The 21,117-nt window shown below is 40.7% G+C and overlaps 1 protein-coding gene across 4 annotated transcripts; it reads right to left on the bottom strand.

The window, feature by feature from the left end:
• Positions 1-6,690: 6,690 nt before the first annotated feature.
• On the bottom strand, positions 6,691-14,575 carry CCDC28A (coiled-coil domain containing 28A). 4 transcript variants are annotated; one of them, XM_040060815.2, is made up of 6 exons: positions 14,467-14,575; positions 13,192-13,385; positions 10,309-10,472; positions 9,228-9,382; positions 8,593-8,615; positions 6,691-7,439 (listed from the first exon to the last, which is right to left on the bottom strand). In XM_040060815.2, exons 2-6 carry the CDS (start codon positions 13,347-13,349, stop codon positions 7,385-7,387), a joined length of 555 nt encoding a protein of 184 aa, XP_039916749.1. In that variant the 5' UTR covers positions 13,350-13,385; positions 14,467-14,575; the 3' UTR covers positions 6,691-7,384. The 4 variants fall into 4 exon arrangements, with proteins under 4 accessions (XP_039916749.1, XP_039916747.1, XP_039916748.1 ...); XM_040060813.1 differs by lacking the exon at positions 14,467-14,575 and adding an exon at positions 14,223-14,312; XM_040060814.2 differs by lacking the exon at positions 14,467-14,575 and adding an exon at positions 13,935-14,079.
• Between the last annotated feature and the right edge of the window lie 6,542 nt (positions 14,576-21,117).

Below are 21,117 nucleotides of genomic sequence, written 5' to 3'. Positions count from 1 at the left end.
CCCTTTTTAAAAAAAGCAGGAAAAGTGAGTCACTGCAGTTAAAGAATGTTGATCTTTTGAACCAACTGTATCTTGTCCATAGTTTATTTTAAAGTTTAAAATACATTTTTAAAATAGCACTATTTTCATATTAATATTTAAGTATTAAGCCTACATTTGTAGCAACAGGATTCTTAAATCAGAATTTAACATTTTAAGCTTAAATGTAAAAAGTCTTTTACATTCAAATGTTACATGTACATATGAATTTCTCTAACATCCATATCTTCCTAGTAGAGTGACAAGTTAGCGTCTCAAGTGGAGAACTTCGGCAATCTGAACATTTTTGTGTCTTGCCAACAAGTCTATTTTTAAGAAGTTTTGTGGATTACTTTAAATGCATAATTCTGTACATTTTAAACCAGTTTTTCGTGATCAGAAAACCTTCTAACTGAAAAACTACTTAATGTCTTAAGAACATCACTGCCAATGATGTTCAGAAGTTACCTCAGTAACATAACCCAACTTTAATCCCTTATAAAATTATCTCCCTGTCTTCTCCATTTCATCTTGATCCAGCTACTTGATGCATTCTTTTTTATGAACTTAGATTGTAAGCTCTTTGGGGCAAGGAATTCCGTGCAGTATAAAAGAGGTGCTCTCTCTATTGCAAGTGTAAATGTAGACTCCTAAATAATACGGAGCGTGGTTCATGTACCCGGATGGGATGGATGGACAGCAGCGGGCCTTTCTGAAACACCTGGAAAATGTTTTACTCTGGACTTTGTCATTGGAAGAGTGTCTCTTCTCATTTGATTTGCGTTTCTTTTGTGTCTCCTAATAATGTGCCTCTTTCTTCATTCCACCTGCTTTGGAGTTGCTTTTTTCTCCATTCATTGCCTATCTTTGGACTGCAGAGATTTCCAAAATGCAAAGGTAAAAAGCTGAAAAGCCGCTTTGTTTTGAGCGGTATTCTGAGTCTATCCAATGTAAGCAAGTATTTTTTTTGTACTTCACATGCACCTCATTTTCCTTGCAATTGTGATGAACTAGATGATCTCGTATTACTGAAAATGTCTTATGTGGGATAAACAAAGTTGAGGTTATAAAAACTTAAAACTAAAGAAAATAAATTTGCAGCATTGTTTCTTGTGTGACATGTCTCTGACCCTTATGGATGGGGTGTGCTGTGTTTCTCTACATTTAGGGCAGAGTTGAGAATTACTCTTCTGATTTCAGCTGTGCAGTTTGTCTCTAAATGCCACTTTATGGATGGACTAGCCTTAATCACTTTTCCTAAAATGGTAAAAAATAGTAAATCATTGTCTCCTGACTCCCAGCTCATTCTAGTCTTAGTTTCTAGGGGAATGTAGTTTCATGAAACTGTAATGTGTTGCAAAAACACATTACTTCCAACTGAGTAATAACAATGCAATTCTTACTCTGTGGGGAAGATGGAAAAATAACTTGTGTATTTTGAATGTATTTGGATGTTTATGCAGCGTGCTTGTCTTGCCCTGTATATTGATGTACCACTCATTTATCATATGGCTAGCTAGAGGAAAACACGTGAAAACCAAGGACTTTATAACAACAACAACAAAAAATGAAATGCTATGTTCTCTTAATAGTTTTAACAACTAACTAGGGATTGTATAGGAAAGATGTTAATAACGTCTAAATACCAATAACCAAATGAGACAATACAGGGTTGTCTTGATAGAACACAAGCAAAATACAAACTTCACAGGAGTCTTTGAATTAATTGCTTTTGTCTGGGGATATAGATGGGGGAAGTTGAATACTATGTAATTTCCTTTCAGTAATATTTCTTTAAACTGGCAAAATGGCCTTTAAAGGTGCATTTTCTGCTTTAAAGGTAGATTGTACATTATTTGTACCTAAAGCATATAATGATTATGCACTAGTTGTACCTGGTTGTACACCATTAGTGTGTTTCAAAGTGATTTCACAGTACTTTTTTTCAGCCTACTGGTATATAGGTATTAAATGTCTTGCATTTAAATTATTGTCCAAAACAGCCTTTGTTTAGTTATAATACAAAAAAAAAAAAAAGTGGAATTGTGATTCCCTGAAATGTGAAGTTTGTGATCTCACAGCTTAAATCCAAATCTTTAAGAAGACTCTTAGTACTGTTTATCACACTTCATCAGCATACTGGGCTACAGAAAGCTAGATGAATTCTGTTTCATCTCTGGTAGAATATATTCTTGGTATTTTCACTCTTAAAGATACTGATACATTTAATCTGAAAGCAGCTGAAATTAGTCTCTTTTCTGGTCTTGTTTATGAAAGGCCTACGAAATTAACAAAATATCATAAATTGTAAAAGCAGTTTAGGCTGACTTTCAGTGGTGTATTGATGGAAACCCAAACTTTGGCAATACTGCTGTTGAACCATGTGTGGCTGTATTGTTTCCCAGTTTGTGGAGGAGCCCATGGAGATGGGAGATACATCATACTCTGCAGTGCATGTACACTCCTTGGTGTATCCCTTAGAGCTGCAGTGGTGCCTTTTGCTTTCTGTCACTTAACCTCAGAGGTGTGACTGCTTCTCTTTCTTTGGCTCAAGTGAGGCTGCATTTAAACTGACAGAAGAGGGGATGGTCCATGGGGTAGAACACGTGCATTGTAAGAAACTGCACTCTGGATCAGGACTGTCTTCTGCAAGGAGACACTGGTTTTTGGTATCCAACCAAAAGGCAAGTAAGGAACAATAGCATTTGAAAGACTGGTTGCATATTGAGAAAATAAATTGATTTCCTGTTGAAAATCAGTTATTTTCCTGACAGCTGGGGGAGCAGGCAGTGGAATAAGCATTACAACAGCTGCTGTGAACACTCACCTAAGGGCTTCTGAAGGCCTAGCATCCCTGACTGGCTGTGTCAAACTTAGCAAGAAATTCATGTATGATAAGGAGCTTCAGCAATATATGATTGCTTTGCAGAAGTCAAAGGAAATACTTTGGAAATCGCTGTGTTAACTTAGGTGTGTGTTTCATTAAAATGCTGTGAAATTCAGCATTCTGCTAAGTGCTTTTGTGCCTTATTTTGCATATCTTGAGCTGATAGAAAGCTTGAGTTAGTCAAGGTATGGAAATACAGAGTGTTTTTCAAGACAAAGATTAAAGGAATTTCGTAGGAAGTTGTAGTTCATTGTAATCAAGAAAATGCAAAAGTGCCATGCCTCGAGCATGCCACTTGTTTCTTGTTACGTATCCTGCCTTTGGAAGAAGAATGGTTCTGTTTACAACAAACCTTTCTTCTAGAGCTTCAATCCATTGTCTTTCACTGTCCTCATGAAGGAACTTGGTCACCTTCTCATCAGAAGGAACCAAGAGATCATAGAAGAATCAAAAGGTCCTTTTGCTGTTGAAGGGTACCTAAAAGGAACATACTCCCTGGTTTACTCTGCACTTTGCCTTTCGGGATAAAGTAGCTTTAAAGCAAGAATTTTCCTGTGAAAAAGCAATAATTATTCACGTCATTTTTTTTCAAAATTAGGAGGCTAGTAATTTTGACAGATTCTATGCTTTTTACCACATTGCTGCCATAGTGAACTTGCTAAGCAAAAAACATGCTAAAATTGATAATGTCCCAGACCTTTTTATATGAAAAGTAACAGTTTTGTCAGGGTTTTTTTTTTTCTCCTTTTTTCCTGTAGCTTCGTAGAACATTGATTTCCTTTTAGGTTTTAAAACTTCCTTTTTGCAAATACCTCTTCATGCAATTTTTTTTCCCCCTCTTGTGGAAAAGAATTTTACATATTTATTTAAGGGAGTTTCATTTCAACTGTCACAGCTCAAAACCATCCTAATCTGAATTAATCCAAAGTGAGCACTCTCTAAAACTGAAAGTAGATGTAATTTGAATTGTAAGGTAGGATTTGGGGTTTAAAATTTTCATGAAGACGGCATATATTTTTGTTCTAACATACACCTATTTTTCTTTCACATATGCATTGCAATTTTTAGAGTTCTGTACAACTATTTTGTATATTAGCACCTGCTTAACTGTTACTCTTTATCTGTTCTAGTATTTAGGCTTGATGCTGCAGTATTGCATTGACCAGGGTGATCAGATAATTTGCAAACTACTCATTCATTCACTCTGGTCCCAGCCTGTCCATTTGTGGGGAACTGTGCTTGGTTATTTCATGTTCCGGTTTTTGTTGATTTAATATGATTGAAGAGCTGTAAGTTGGAGGTCTCATATTAATCTTAGTATTTCTAAATAGTGGGGAAATTATGATCTATTACAATGACTAATTTTTAAGAGTCAGAATTTATATCTAACAACTACTAAAAACATGGATTTTTTATTTTATTTTATTTTATTTTATTTTATTTTCACTTGGGAGAGAGAGCTGTCCAGTTCTTGTGGATGTGCACCACAAATCACTTTGTAAAGCTTTATTTCAGCAAAGTTCAGTCCAATGTCTGGTCTCACTGCAGAATCAGTCCTTCCCAAAGGAGTATTCCTTAGCTTCTTTGACGTGTTTCCTCCTTGATGTTTTCCTGTTGGCTTCTGCTACCAGATGAGTCCCTGGATCTGCAGCTGTGGCCAGCACAGCTGAGAGCAGCAGAGGACCTACGCCACCACCCTGTCCCTCTGATGTTTGCATCTCATCCCACATCTTGCCGGGGCAAGCCTGGTACTGTCCCACTCCCCATCACATCTACTGTAGAGCTCTGCCAGTGAGCCCTGCTACTTCCCAAGCGGACTCTGCTCTCACTGAGAAGGAGGAATCTCATCTGATACCAGCAGGCCTTGTGCTGCATAGGCCATTGCATTGTCAAAAACCCCAAAATTTTGGCAGTGCTGCCAGCCATGAAGCCATGTATTAATAGACTCAGCACATCTGTTTCTTCCAGTGTTCTTGCCTTCAGCTGGAACTCTAGAGAATGTAACTTGTGTCCCAGATTCCCCACAGTGATGCAGCAAAGATCACCTTCTTCCAGACAGCAAACCCTTTTATCAGTGTGAGTTTTTAAACCACAACACTGGCCTAAACTCACACTGGTAAATATATTAAACATCTAATGTTAATACACTTTAATCTCCATAAACAACTCTTCAGGAAACAACAAAACAGAAAACCAGCTTATTTTCTGCAGCCACTTACATACTTTTCTAATTACAGAGGACTTTCCACAACTCTGTTTCAGTAGATTTTTTTTCTTTTCCTGTGGGAGCCCAGAAATGTGATTAGTTCATTACCACATAAAAGAGTTCAGTATCTCAAAAGTCTTGCTACAAAATTTTCTTTATGAATCCAGATGTTAATAAGCACCCACCATTAATGGACTGTGTCAGACACAAAAGTCATATCTGGGAGGAGGTAAGGAAAAAAGAATTTCTTAAGTTCTCAATTATTTGCAAGTAATGCATCCTTTGTGACTTGTAAGTGCCCACGGGCTTAAAGCGATTGAAGAAAAAGGGGCTAATTCTTGTATAATTCTATAGCTTGCTTGAGAAAGGTATTTGTTTATGTCTGTATCTCAAATTATATGCTCTGTCCTTGCATAAATTGCTACAGAAATGAGATCAAGGCACCCACCATGTTTGTAAGTGATTTGAAATGTGTTTGAAATAGTAAGCCTCTAAGCAGTTTGATGTCAGAGCCCAAAAATGGAAAAGAGCTGCCTCTAGTAGAGACTAAACTCTGACAGTGAAAGTGTGGTTTGGGATGAGTGTGCGTTACAGTGCTGCAGTGTACTGCACTTGCTGGCAATAAGCTGCTAGTGACCACAGAGCTCTGCTCCTGCATCCAAGTGAGCTGCACAAATACAGTTTTGTTTGTATAACTGCAGCTCTAGTAATGACTTGCCACACCAGGTATGAGGCACGAGGCTAAAAGATGTTACGTTTTTGCCTGTTGTTCAGAAGTCTGCCCAGAAACCAGGGCACAGCGCTGATGTGAGAAGGTGCTGTGCAGAAATGATAATTGCCCAATTATTGGTCAGAGGTGTGCACAGGACAAACATCAACCTTGGCTTCACTCTGTGAGAAGCTTGTTGTATTCTAGTTCTCTTAAGCTGACTTTGGATTTCACATCATTTGCCCAGCTGCAGGCAGGGACTCCTAAGAACATTTATCAGCATGCAAACTCCTAGAGAATCTTGGCAAAGAAGGAGATAAATTGCATAAAGAACAAGAATGACCTAAGGGGATAACCACTGGGCTTCCCTGCTGGTTTGTAAATCATGGAGATTTGCGTGATAGCTGAGGCAGGGAATTTGAGGCTGAATCTATAGCCAGAGCACTCAGTGGTGATTAAATGATCCTTCTGTCCCCAGAGTGCTGCAGGTTCTGTGCTGCACAATTCAAAACTACATCTTGTGGCTGAGGGAGCCTCTTCTCCAAAGATGCCAAACAAAAGGAATATTCTGTTCTCTGGCCCCACATCCACTCTGGGCTGATGAAAGCTTTGTGCTCAGGTGGAAGGATAAAGATTCCATTCCTTGTTCAGTAAGTGTAGAATCAGTGTGGAGTCTGAATGTATTACCTAAAAACTGAATATAAAAATCTAGAACCAAAGGCATGGTGTGATAGACCAAGATAGAAATTTTGTATCTAAAAGCAGCCTGATTTTCCACTAATACAGATTTTCCCCCCCAGCTCTGGCTGTGCACAGAAAGATGACAGCAATTAATAGCAGCCTATCTACAACATCAGAGAAACTATGAAATTGAATATCCTGGATTTATTAAACAGTAATTATTCACCCAATTTTGGAATTTCACAATACTTAATTTACGTAGACTACTAGCATGCACGCTAATTTTAATTTGGTGACATTTTATAATTATTCATAGTAATGGAAAAACAGAAACTCTGCAAACATTCAGACAATGCTAAAACTCATCTTCCTACTGCAGCCAAACCAATAGCAGCTTATGCAAATGAAACATCATCTATTTAAAATTTTTCACTTTATTAACAATAAATTCATCTGTGGCATCACCAATCAACAAAACACTAAAGATACAGTGAGCAGATTGTCTGTGTAATCATCTGAAAGGCAACATTATCACTACCTTCATAAAAACTGGAGAAATGCCAATGAACTTATATACATGTACCATTTGTAGCCATATGAACATTAAGCAGAAGAAATATATTTCCAAGTTTCTCCATTTTTTTTCTTAAGTAAGGCAATAATAAAAAGCACAGCATCACAATTAACTACAACTAGGTACTGAGCCCTGACATGATTCAGTGCCCAGAGGAATGTGCAAAATAAACACCTGGATTTGCATTTTGATTCTTTGTTGTGTAAAATTAAAAAACAAACAACACAAAGTTACAACTCTTCTTGATTCCATTGTCCGGAAAAACCAAAGCAAAGCTGGGAGAATCCAGATCGACAAAGCTGTTCCCTCTCAGCCTGTAGTACCATTTGGAATATCCTGAGCATCTGCTAAATGTAGTTTTTGGCTGAAGCAAATCGTTAAGGAGTAACACTTTCACATACAGATAAGGCATAAACAAGACAGCAGTGTTACATGAAACTCTGCTTACACTGGGGTCTGCACCAGTCCAGACAAACTCTGTTCTGGTGAGTCCTATGCTAGGGCCCCACCAGTAGATTGATATTTCTCAATCAGACTTGAGCATTACATACCTCCAGCATTAGCCTATGGATCAAGGGTGAGGGCAGCTTATTTTTATCACCATTACCTATTATTATCACATTCCACTTGTCCTCTTTATGAAGTCTGCCTTTAACACCTCTCCACAGAAATACAGGGAATGTAGATACCAGTGCAGGATCTTAAGCACCAAAAACTACAGCCTCACCTCCTCAATGCACACATAAGTGTGTAACAACAGAAATAACCGGATTGCAAAATAAACTGAGTGCTACACTCCTCCACTGTCATCCTGGCTTATCAAAAGCACAGTGTGAAAGACAAGGTGAGACATTCAGCTTTATCATCTCTGTGGGCTAAGAGCACGCATTTGTTCAGTTACCCAAGCTCTGCTGAAGTATCTGACCCTAGAAATAAAAAATTGGGTCAGTTCACTCTCCACAGTTCAATCAGTGATAAATGACCACACATGTTTCTAGAGAAAAACTAAAAGGTAATAGAATTCACTGATCAGTGGGACAGATGCCTCTGAATATTGCTGAAGGAATATTACTATGCGTGTTTGTTGCAGAATGTCTCAATAACATGCATGCTGCTGATGATGAGCTTTGCCACTGACAACACATCGTGGTACACGGTAGCTAAATAAATCACCAGCTGAGAAAAACAGCCTGTAATTAGATGTGCTAAGATACAGTCACTTATGTATTGGAAGAACCTAAAAATCAATGCTGTATTGTAGCACTAATTTAAAAGCACAGCATCACAATTAATTACAACTCTAGGTACTGAGCCCTGACATAATGCAGCGCTCAAAGGAACGTGCAAAATAAACACCTAGATTTGCACTTGGATTCTTTGTTGTGCAAAATTAAAAAACAACACAAAGGGATTACTGAAGCCTTTTGACTCTTGTACTAAGTTACTAAGGAAACATAATGCAATTTGACTACAGTTAGTAATGATAATACAAAACAAACATTTTAGGAAAAGGATACATAGATGAATTTAGTTCTTCTAGCTGCAATATAAATGTAGACATTATGAGAAACAGCACTTCTGTTAGTCAAAGAAATGCAACAATTATGCTGGTAGGCTGAAATAAATACATTAAAACAACGAAGGAAATAACTAATAGTTTGGACTGAAATGTATGATTTATTACAAAAATCAAATCAAACCTACACTGAATTCTATACAGTGAGCTAAGTTCCAAATTAAGTTTAAATCTGCTGATCTCAAGAAATTTAAAGTCTTAACAGTTCTGGGTTTTACGGAAATACACTTAACAAAGTGTAGAGTATACAGATCTACAGTCCTTGTTACGTGTCATCTTCCCCAGATGCAGGAGGATGGACTGCAAGGGAAAGTGGTCGTAGTTCCCTCCTACATGGGCTGTCCCTAAGCAGGCTGACAGGCCCAGGCAGCCTGCAGCCAGCCTGCTCCCCTCCCCAAAGCAACCAGCAGCTGTAACAAATGAAAACAACTGTGTTTTCTCAATACCAAGAAGAGGGCAGGGCACAACTTGGTTCACTGAAGAGCTGTAAATCACTGCGCACACAGAAGCGGTATTTTCCTGAACCAAGCTGTGCTGTGGGCCAAGTTCCATGATTTCTGCCTTCCCAGTACTTACATCTGACAGCAGTCTATCCAGGTTGGAATCACTGGCTAGTTTTCTTTTATCTTCAGGGAGTTCTTCCATCTCCCCATAGAGCTCCAGATTGAGGCGAGCAAGTTTCTCCTGCATACTCCGCACGTGCTCCATCTGCTCTATGGAACATTCATTTCCTAAAAGACAAGCAAAAACTTTATATAAGGAAACTCAAGAGGGAAAATGAAGTGTGAAGATGCAGCTTTTTACATCAGAGAAGAGAGGTGTAGTTTTTTACATCAGAGAATTTAAACATCAAATTTACGAGTAAATTTGCTTTCTCGATAATTTCTCACTGTTTCACTGTTGAAGTTTCTGTCATCCCATTTGATGTGTTGTGCTGAATTTACAGTGGCTATCCCCATGTCCTAAGAGCTTTTTAGAATGCATGTGGGTTTTCTATACTCTTGAATTTTTCTCTGATTCAGAAAGGCCCTGTTTTTTAACTTAAAATATGATCAAAATAAAACTTCTTTCCAATTCTGATTTATCTGAGGGTTGCTTTCTTGGAACAGAAAGCAGGTTTATAAATTACAAACTTCTCAGGTTCTTTTGTAAAATCAGTGTGGAATTGACACGCTGACCTAACATTAAACTTGCAAAAGTGCACGTGCATTTTTTCTACTTAGTACAGGGGAGAAAAGAAAGCAAAAATGTGTAACATTCCTTCTAAAACCTCCATCAACTCAGGGTGTAAAAATACTAAAAAGCTAAGTCAGAAGAGTCACCTGGGTAAAATGCAGCTTGCATAAAAGTTGTTACCAATAGTCTTAAATGTTCATATGCAACAAAACTTGGTGCTAAATACAATTACTTCTTCCTACACTATCATAAAATAAGCGGCTTTAAACTTGGTATCTTAAGGAAAGGTGCTTCCATGCTGGAAGGAATAATGAAAGTAATTTTAAAATGCAGTGAGATGTATTAATTATGTTGAGTTCATGTGACGCAGCCCAAGTGACAGCTGGCAGTCTGTCCACACAGCACACTTGTTTGCAAATGTTACCACTGTACAGCTATAAAAAACAACTATTGTACACACACAGTTAATTCATGCACTTACCAAATGCTTGAAGTTTGCCAGAGTGGAAATCATTCAAGAGACTCAGAAGTCCCCTTTCCATTTCCTGGACATCTGATACATCTGTGAGAAAAGAATGCTGGATTGGTGCTGCCTGTGCCCCTTTTGCTTCACCTCCCGGAGGTTTGGCTTTCTCTTTGATGATGCTAAAAAAAAAAAAAAAAAAAAAAAAAAAAAAAAAAAAAAAAATTAACAAAACAAATATTACTTCCTGCTTTCAATTTCACCGTAAATTTGAAATGTAAGGAAGTGTACCTCTGAGCTTTGAAAATTAAATGGGAAATATATTATAGTGCATATTTCAGTCACTGCTTTTAAGATAAACACTGGACCACCAGTTTGTCTTAAAAATACAGAACATCACTAGCTCAGCATTTTGATACTGCAAAATGAGGGGTTCCAACAATCTGCTTTCCTGCTAATAGTGGGAACCATCAATGACCCACACATGTGTGATGACCATCTTAGTAATCGGACGTGGGCCAACATCATGCAGCAGTGACACGAAGGTCATTAGCACAGGAAAGACTGCGAGAGCATCAAGTCCAACCATTAACCCAGCACAGCCATGTTCACCACTAACCCCTGTCCCCAAGTGCCACGCTCATGTTTTTTTAACATTTCCAGGGATGGTGATTCCACCACCTCCCCAGGCAGACATTATCTACATAAAATCACCCTAAAAGTATCTGCAAGCCAGAAAGAAACCCCTTCTGAGACAAAAATCACACTCTCCTCTTGTCACAAACATATATAGACTGCAACCCATGTGGAAAACAGCTGATTAGCGCTGGAATGGAAGGTGACCTTGCCTCCACATAAATTTTCCTAGAGCTCTTTCTTTCACCCCACAAATAATATCCCAATTTTGTAAATCTCATTATCAAAACCACTCTCCCACTACTCTAAAGCAGTCCATGTCCAAATATCAAACTGCTAAAAATTCTCTACAGCCCTTCCAGCAAGAAAACCATCAAAAATCCTGGATCCCAAACACTTCTCTCTAAACATAGCATTTATTCAGAGCACCACATGCCCATAGAAACTACATGGATGAAAATTAATAACCATTATAAATCCCCACGAACACACAACCAATATGGAAACGAAACACACAGCTACCAGTGAGAAGCAGCATGTTCCATCTCTGGCCCAAAGACAGACAGACAGCATCCTAATACTGTTTATGTAGGAGGCTGTCCTGCAGGTGAATCTGTTCAGAACTCGATCCAGTGAAAAAATCTGAGCCTAAAAAAATTAACTTAGAATATTGTGGTATATTTAAAAAAAAAATAAATAAATATCACAGACTTAAAAGAGGCTTTATTTAATTAGTGAAGAAAATGGGGTTTAAAACATAGTAAGCCCTACCCTTCCCATGCTCTACAAGTCATAAATTCTCTCCTTCTTATGGGAAATAATAATTCTTTGTCCAGCCCAAGAGCTTCTGTAGTCTATTAACATCATACAGACTATATGCTATAGAAACAACCGGCAGTCCAACAATCACCCTATCCAGTTCAACTCAAAACAGGACATCTTAATTTAGGTTCTGCTTCAATTTCAGACTTAATGGTTTGTACAAGACAGGTCATCAATTTTTCCACCCAATTCTGATGTTTAATAAAATATACTATTGGTCTTGGAAAACTTACTTCATTGGATTCTTGCAGATCAAGTGAAAATTAATTAAATACTCTTACTCCATTATCACAACAGTAGTTCATCCTCACATTATTATGTCAATTACCTCTCCTGCTTGGAAAGTTCAAACAATTGTCTGTATTAGCACTGCTTGGTAAATTTCACAACTATGCAAGAGTGGCTAGAACTTAAAGCAAAAAGGACATTTTCTTCTCGAGACAATCTTGTAGACTGCAAGAAATTAATTTCTAGTAAATCCCAGGAGAATGCTGAGACTTGAACAGACTGTTCAGTCAACTGCAGAAACCACCAATTTATAGAACGTTAATATTTACTAATATTTCCCTCTAAGTATTAACACAGTTTTTCTGAAAAATAATCTATAGACTTTACACTGCAGAAATTAATTATTCATCAGGCCAATACTGCATCCTTCAAACAGACTCTCTGTGTTGATGCTGACAGTTCTGTGTTTAATTTAATCTCCAGCTAAAACTCAGAGGTCAGTAAATTCTGCTGCCTCTCTCCAGCTAACATTTCACTCTAAAATTCCTCTTCGTTAATTTATCTACTGTATCTACCACAGCCAAGAAACGCATTTTCTAACATGGAGGTAAATTAATGTTCTCAAACTGAAACAGACATATCATCAACAAAACACAAACTATTCTGACGTGGTACATTCTGAAGAACTGAATGTTTCCTCATGCAAGATGCTGCCCCAGCTGAGAGGTTCCCCATCACAAAACACCTGGAAATTCCAGTTCTAACTCATCCTGTTCAATTTATGTCCTTCATTTCCTACCATACTTGTCAGTTCCAACCTTGTAGTCATGTAATATTTTATTTGGTGCTCACAGCTGTACATCTGGAGTTCTACTAGCTCCCATATGATGCCCAAATCTGATCACCCAACTGGTGTCTTCCACCAGTCACATCAAGCTATATGCTACTTCAGCTAATTTGTTGTCAATATGAATCTACAGCATTGTGTAACATTTCATTAAGCTTACAAGAAGTGTAAAACACCTTCCTTTGCTGTAAAGTAACCATTATATTGTGTTAAGCATAAATCATGTTGCTAAAAAAGACCCATCATCAAAAGTTTTCACAAGTCTGAAACTCTTCTGTCACAGCCAATCTGAACAACCTTTAGACGGTCTAAGCATGCCAAGTTTCTGGCTCTCACTCCCTCTAAGTCTGCAAATGCCCCGAGCTTACCGTTTTAACTTTGGTTTTTGTACGGCAGGCTGTGGGGCAGGGTTGGAAAAGGCTGTACTTTTACTGACTGGCACTGAGCTTTTTTTTGAGTTAGCAACCTGAGCAGAGTGACTGGAAGATGATTTGGGGCTCCTCCTCTTGATCTTCCTTTCTTCCATTTCTTCCAATTTACTGCATGTAGACTAATCTCTTGTCTTCATAGGGAAGAAAAGAAAGTGAGAAACATCCATTAAAACTGGCATTCACGATAAAAGCAAGTGGAAAGACAGCTCGTGGAAATGAAACTTGTAATTCCTTTAGAGATGAGCACTCATTTCTGAGAACAAGAAAATCCAGTTTTTAGGAGAAGCTCGATCAGCGGAAAGGGCAGGAATTAAAATCTCCATCAGCCAACAGGTACCGCCAAATTATCTCAAGCACTGTGTTCCGTGGATTAAGGCTATGAAACACCACGGCTGCTCGGGACCCATGGCAGGCAAAACAGTGACAAGTGCTATAGCACGGGGATGCTGCGACCCACCCGTGCCGAAGAACCTCCTTCGCTGTGGGAGAACTCAGCCGATGCCGAGTTGTTGCTGCTGTGACACAGCGGCTGTTACTGCTGTTCCACACTTGTTTTTGCTATTACAGCTGTTGGCGTTACACACTTCTTGTTACTGCCGTGACACGCTTGTTATTACTCCTACAGCTACCGCCGGGCCCCGCGCAGCCCCGCACACACGGCCCGCGCTCTGTGCCGTTACCGGGCGCTCCCTCGCTGCGGAAACGCCTCTGACGCCCATTACACCCCGCAGGCGGCCGAAGGCGCCGCGGGCACGGCGACCTGACCCCCGGAGCCATCGCGGACCCGCCGCCACCTCCCGGGATGAGGAGAGCCCTGCGCGCAGCACGGCCGGCCCCAGCCGTGTGCCGCCGCTTTATTACCGCGGAGGCTCGGGCCGCGGCCCGCGGCCGGGAGCAGCACAAAGAGAGCGGAGCCGCCCGGCCCGACCTGACCTCAGCCCCGCGGCCCCCGCAGGCCCCGCCCCTACCTGCGGAAGCCCCGCCCCGGAGGGCGCGCGGACCCTCGCGGAAGCGGCCGGCTCGTCCCGGCGCGCGGGTCACGTGACGGCGGGGGCGGCGCGGCTCCGCCGCGAGGTGCATTGTGGGAGTGCCGCCCCATGCCACCACCTCCCCTGCGGGCGGACTACAGCTCCCAGAATCCCTCGCGGCGCGGCGTGGGGCCCCGTGCTGGCGTTCGGTGGGCGTCACGCCCAAGGGCTTCTCCCGAAATACCTGATCGAAGTCCACACGTGTTAAAACACACGGGGAAAAACACCGCACTGCCGACCTGGTCCTTTTCCCAGCTGACGCCATGCGGTAGCGCCCTCTCTTCTTCCCTGCTCACTCCACCTCCTACCCGTAATTACACTCCAGCCACAACCCACTCGATACTGAATAGGCCTCAGCTCCTTCTGCTTTTTAGGACTTAAGTGAGCACCGGTGTTGCAAATGAGGAGCCGTACTCCTTTATTCCATTTTTAAATTAAGCAATTTATTAATTTTGTGCTTGGCAAAAAGTGGGCCAGCACTGGGGTACGTGGGCAGTCTGCGCTCCACTAACACGTACAAATTCTGTTCCTGAGCAGTAGTCTCTTACACCATTCTAGGCACTACCCCAGATTTTTAGTTATTTTCTATTTGCTTTTCTTCATAATCAGCAGTTGCAGTTTTCGAAGATCTGTCAGGGAGGTGGTCCAAGATGGTCTTCTGATGTCTCTCCAGCCTTCTTTGTTTAAAATATTTTTTTCCATTAGCATAATTGTTGGTTATACAGTTTGCTTAAACAAGCATATATATTCTGTTAGCATACATTTTGCAAGTCTCTCAGCCTGTCTAAATAAATGTATTTTGTAGGGCTCTCTTTATCAGTTATTACAAAACTCAAAGTCAGCATGTTAAAAATGTTTTTATAGGAGCCTCTTCAGCTCGTATTGGTTGTGAAGTGATTACAAATTCTTCCATACTCAAAAAGACAATTTACAAAGGATAATTTGAAACTTATACTACAAAGTAGTTTAAAGCTTATGTTAATTACTTACAATTACAATTTTATTGTTAAAACAAACTTAGCTAAAAAGCCTACTATTTTATAGTTGCCTTATAAAACCCCACTTCCATGCTTTACTTAGCTAATTTTTAAAACTCTTCTTTATAATATTTCTATGGTCTCTGTCCACATTGCTTACAAACACACATACATAGGTGGGTGCTACTTAACTGACATGAATCACAATCCAATTTCTCACACCGGGACATCTCAAATTAATGTTTTACACTGTGTGGAAAATCACAGAGTCATTAGGAAAGGACCTGTGGAGATCATGTCGTACAGCCCCGTGCCAGGGCAGGGTCACTCAGGGCAGGTGACACAGGAACGCGTCCAGGTGGGGTTTGAGTGTCTCCAGAGAGACCCTGCGACCTCCCTGGGCAGCCTCTTCCAGTGCTCCGCCGTCCTCAGTGTAAGGAAGCTCTTACTCAGGTTGAGGTGAAACTTCTTGTTTGACTTTGTGGAGCCCTAAACAGGGACCCGACTCATCTGTAACCTTTGCTACCTGTGGTTATTAGCAAAAGTTTACAGCCAGTTGAACTGTGCTTACACAGGCGGCAACTGACGCCGCCGGGAAATTATCCTCAGATGTTGCAAAGCGTTGCTATCTCCAGATATGGTCAGCAATAGGAATCCTCCCCAAGAGGACATGCTGGGAGAACTCAGTATATTCACACGGAGCTATATGAGCTAGGAACACTGCTAGTGGAACAGCGAGTTCCAGACGGCAAGAGGATATAGTATTAAGCTGAGCCAGGGCAAGTTTAGGTTGGACATTAGGAGGAATTTCTTCACAGAAGGGGTGACTAGACATTGGAATGGGCTGCCCTGGAAGGCAGTGGAGTCGCCGTCCCTGGAGGTTGTTGAGACTGGACAGGGCACTGAGCGCCACGGTCTAGTCGTCAAGGCAGTGTTCCGTCACAGGTTGAGCTCGATGACCTCAAAGGTGTTTCCCATCCTTACTGTTTCTGTGGTCCCGTGGCCCTGGAGGGTGAAGGCCGTGAGGAGAGCGGGGCGGTCGGCGAGGGGCCGTGCCCGGGGCCCTGGGGCTGCCGGCAGTGCCGGTCCCCGCCCGCAGGGGGCAGCGCCTCCCCGCGCTCCGGGGCTCCCGCGCCTGTCCCGGCTCCGCAGCGCCCCCTGCCGAGGCGCCGCGGGTCCGGAGCGGGGCTCGCGGACCAGGGGGCCCGGCCTCATCCCGAGAAATGTGTGCTGGAACGGCTATCGTCCCAGCTAAACGAGGAACCCCGCTGCCACGCTGAGCTGGATGTAGCCCTCAGGGTCATTTCCGACCTGGATTTCAGTCCTGAGCCCTTGGCTTGCAGGAACCTAATTTTCAAGGCAGGCAGTATAATGAGCAGGGTGTGCCCAGCTAGCCTGAGTAATTAACGAGTTCAGCCCCACCAAGTCTGTTTCCTGGTGCTGTCGCTATTGCGTTCCTGGTCATCACTTCTCACCGCAGTGCTCCCTGCCAGTCGTTGCTTCGTGGACTTGAATGGTCGGCACACCTTTCCTACCTATGGCTGGTAGCCTGAGATGTTTTTCCCCCATGTGACAGTAGTTTGTGGCCTAGAGAAATGAACCTGTCAACTATCTCTATAACTTGTCAGCTTGGATTTCTTAAACCTGCAACGAGACATTATTTTTCACTTGAGAAGCGTGTTGTTCATTGTATGTTTTGTGATGAAGACTCTCAGACGTTATTCACACACCATCTGTGAGGGGCTGTATAATGTGCATCATCCACGGTGAAAACATTGACCAGAAGCTTTACTGGTGTCTGCAAATGTGTGTCTCGGTATGAAGTTACCTCATAACTTAACAGGTATGCAGCACCTAGAATGCATCCCTAGCTCTGTCTAAACTGTCCATGATACCAGGAGAATGATTCTCCAGTCGTACCCTGATACTGAACCTTCTTACGGACCTTGAATTAAACCTGAGGGGCTATTAAATGGCAGTGTCTCATTGAGACTTGGATGGGATGTTGCAGTTGTGAGATTCAGTGGCCACTTTGAGACCCAAAAGAGGAGATTTTCAAAGGGAGGTTGCGTTTGAAGTGATTCTCGGGTGAATGACAGGGACCAAATGTCCACTGAAGGTCATCCTATAGTCAAATTAATTCCTTGCTGCAGGGCACAGTTTGGGTCTGAGGAGCTGGATCAGTTCTGATTCATTATGACCAGTAGTGTTGCCAGAGATGTGTGATAGACCAGTGATACGCTGACAGCTCACTTGTGGGAATAAACAACTAAGAGTGTTTGCATGTAAGCAACTGAGAAGAAAAAAATTCATCTCTGTAACGCATTACACAAAAAGGCAGTTGTACTTAAGGTACAGGTAGAGAAGCTGAAACAGTTGATTCTGTAATACAAAGGGCTTCTGATACCTGGTTTGGCATGAGTTACAGGGAGACGAGGGCTGGCTAAAGTCACACAGGCTGTGAGCCAGACACAAATTCTCAGTCACAGGCAGAATCCTCATTTGCACACATACATATATGTGTGTGCATAAATATATAGGGGGCTACAAAAAGTGGACAAATTGAGACTGACAGGCAGATTTCTGCAGCCATTTGAGAATTTTTTATGATATAAATACTGCTTCTTCTTGGTAACTTTGGAAATGTTTGTGTTCGTTCAGCTCATTTCTCACATGCAATATGAGCAAGTAAATGTATCCGCCTTGCAGTTGGTATATAGAGGTGTGGTTTGTTTTGCCCTGTGCCATTAAAGGTGTTCTGTTTGACAGTTTGGGTGGAGGGTGACTGGGTGTCCTTTGTTTCTACCAAAGCAGTTGAAATAGAATGACTGATAGTTTGTTTTTAAATAAAGGGGAAATCCTTCCATCACTAAGCAATTTTAAAATAAAATTACTTTCATATTCTGGTAGCAGTTTGATTCCACAGTTAACGCTGCTTCAGTTTAGTGTCTCAATAGGAGGGATCAAATACTACAGAAAAGACAATCAGTTTTAGCTTGCAGGTAATATTTTGCTGCAAGTGAATTTCTTATCCCTGCACACTACACCACATTAGAATTATTATTGTTAAGGTGCCTCTGTTATTTTTATATCTGATTAAGCAGAGCCTACAAGGGCAGATAATTGGAAAGAATCAGACTTTATGTTGTCATAGAGAAATTGATTTTATAGTGAATAATTCATTTATTTTAAAAGATAATAGTAAGTTAAGAGCAAAGAATCAAAGGTACTGTGGTCTTGATTCCATACTTGAAATTCTACCGCAGATAACACTGTTGCCTAGAATCAAATAAAGCTGAGGGAGAAAAAAAGGTGTGTTTTGGACTATCTCTATCTGAGCTTTTGCATACTTTTGTATTGTGATAATGATTCATGGTCTAGAAAAGGCTTTTTTTTCTTCCTTTAAAAGGCTTTTTTTCCCTGACAACTCCACCATGCATTACAGTGGTAGCATTTGTTGACTGAAATTCTCCAAGGATAACAGCGTTTTAATGGCAACAATGTTATTGTTAAAGCATCAAATTAAAAAGTTAATTGAATATGATTTTATTTACATGTATATCTCCTTACAAACTAGAGGCCTATCTTTGAAGATGCTTTGAAGAAGAACTTCAAAGAAGGAAAGTCTGTACTTTGTATTGAGATATGCATGCAAATAAAATCAGATTCTTCTTTCTGAAAACCCTATTCAGTTAACATGAGATGGCAAGTCGGTTCTAAAGGCTTCCAAGACAGTGATGAAAGCACTGGGTTCTTTAGCTTCTATAATTAATTTCAGATGTATTTCATAGGTTGCCACCTTGTACTCATGGAATCCTGACTGCTGTAGCATCACCTTACGAAAAAGAGCATGGTTGGGGATATATCCGTTCATAGGAAGGAAAGTACTTCTTGCTGGTTTGTGAGGAGCAGCATAACAAGGTGTGTGTTTATCTATCAGCCAGATAAGCATGCAGAACAAAGCAGCAAAGTTGAAATTAGACATATAGGTAATTACCACTAGATTAATATGGATGTAGAATTGCGTGGGTTAGACACGTGTATTCTTTACAGATTAGTAATGGATATGTCTTCAAGAAATGTGACTGAAAATGTGTCAACATGTATACTCACATTGTATCTCTCCCTCCCCATACTATCATTATGCTAAGTGAAGGAATATGATCATATATAAGTATTTAGACATATATTATTACTAATCAGTTGCCATATCTCTAGCATGAATAGTCCATTGAAATCAGTGCTCTTACACAAGAACAAGACGTTTAAAACTTCCACCAGTATTGTGTACTTATAAAATGTTCTGATTGCAAAAAACCAATACTTGATTAACTACCAAGACATTAAATACATGACCTGCTTAAGAACTGAACAAGTCTTTTACCTGAATGTAGATGAAGAATAAACTATCTCCTTGGGCCAAGAGTATGATGAGTCAGACACCTGGGACATAGTGATGAGGGAGGAAGGAGGGAGAAGAGAAGGGACCTGCTGGATCCCTTGGAAAGCAGTAGTCACCCCAAGAACTAGGTCTCTAGGGCCCCAAATGTCCCTGGACAGCCCCATCTGTCCCCAGCCCCACTGCCCAGGAGTCCAGGAGCCCCACTTCAGCTCAGCCCAGAGACTTCAATTCCTGCCTAAGCTAAGCATCTCCAACTCTCTTCAACTCCTGGATGAACACCTGGAAAATTATTTTTAAAGAATGTTATTAATATATCTATACTCTCTATACTATAGGTAGTCTGGATTTCACATTCACAGTATCGTGGAAGTAATAGTGGTTGGAAAGCACTTCTCAAGGTCATAGCATCATGGGCTAACTCAGTTTGTAAGAGACATCATGAGGTCCGAGTCAAAGTAGGTCAACTGTTTGCATAGACTACGTTCCCGGGTTTTATCCAGCCTCTCTTGAAAAACTTCCAGCGTGAAACCTGCACCGATGTTCTCTAGCACAGCCTCCTCCTCAGAGCAGGGCTACCGCCACATCAGATCAGCTGTGTCTTTGTTTGGCCAGGCCTCGAAACCTTCAAGAATGGAGACTCTACAGCTCCTGCAGACAATTTGTTCCAGTAGTGCATTACTATCCGAGTGAAGAAGTTTTTCCTTATACAATTTTTAGTTGTTTAAAAACATGCTAATATTTTGTATGTATTCAGTAGATATAGAAGCTATTGTACAGTTACATTTACCTTCCTCTAAATACTTAAATATTTGTAATATGCATTAAGATCCCCAATGAAAAAGCACTTTAGAACTGTATTTTAGGGTTTTTTAGCAATCCAAATACTCCAGCTGGAAAAGGAAGAAGTCTGTCATTGGCTCTGCCAGCACAACCACTATTTCAGGTACAGTCCCAAACTTAATACAATTTTTCAGACTCTGTCAGGGATGTAAGACTAATATTATCCATAAATGCAATGGTGGTTCCCTAGTGCATAATGTCCTTTAGAATTATTTCAAAATGGTTTCCATGGTTTTAGACGCTGGCATTTTGTAAAAAGAGTACGGTTTTCTGAAGGATAAGGATGATAGCTGATTTCCATCTCACACCACTGTCTTGCTTGGACAATGCTTGTTTACATGTTAAAATACATTATAATAAAATAAATCCATCTACATTATAATCAAACTATTCCATTTTACTAATTTTATTGTAAGAAAACCTTTTTCACAGGACTCAACCCATTCATAGACATGAGAAAAGGCTGGGATAATATGGCACCACTCCTGCGTGCATGTTCAGTACTTGACAACAATTAACTTAATATGAGCTTTTAAAATAAATCAAAATAAACCTTCAGCAAATTGTTCCCCCTTGAGCATCCTGCTGAATTATTTTTGCAGGTACTTACTGGGCT

This window comes from Hirundo rustica, chromosome 3, assembly GCF_015227805.2.
Source record: "Hirundo rustica isolate bHirRus1 chromosome 3, bHirRus1.pri.v3, whole genome shotgun sequence".
NCBI classification, from domain to species: Eukaryota; Metazoa; Chordata; class Aves; order Passeriformes; family Hirundinidae; genus Hirundo; species Hirundo rustica.
Note: the sequence above shows the minus strand (reverse complement) of the source record. Positions and strands in the feature narration are given on the sequence as shown.

What these genes read in the sequence shown, in the direction of transcription:
- CCDC28A (XM_040060815.2), bottom strand. Translation starts at nt 13,349, where the DNA reads ATGGAAGAAAGGAAGATCAAGAGGAGGAGCCCCAAATCATCTTCCAGT. An exon ending in CAAAAACCAAAGTTAAAACG is followed by an intron (nt 10,473 to 13,191) that starts GTAAGCTCGGGG and finishes TTTTTTTTTTAG; the next exon opens with CATCATCAAAGAGAAAGCCA. An exon ending in GAAGAACTAAATTCATCTAT is followed by an intron (nt 7,440 to 8,592) that starts GTATCCTTTTCC and finishes GATTTGCTTCAG; the next exon opens with CCAAAAACTACATTTAGCAG.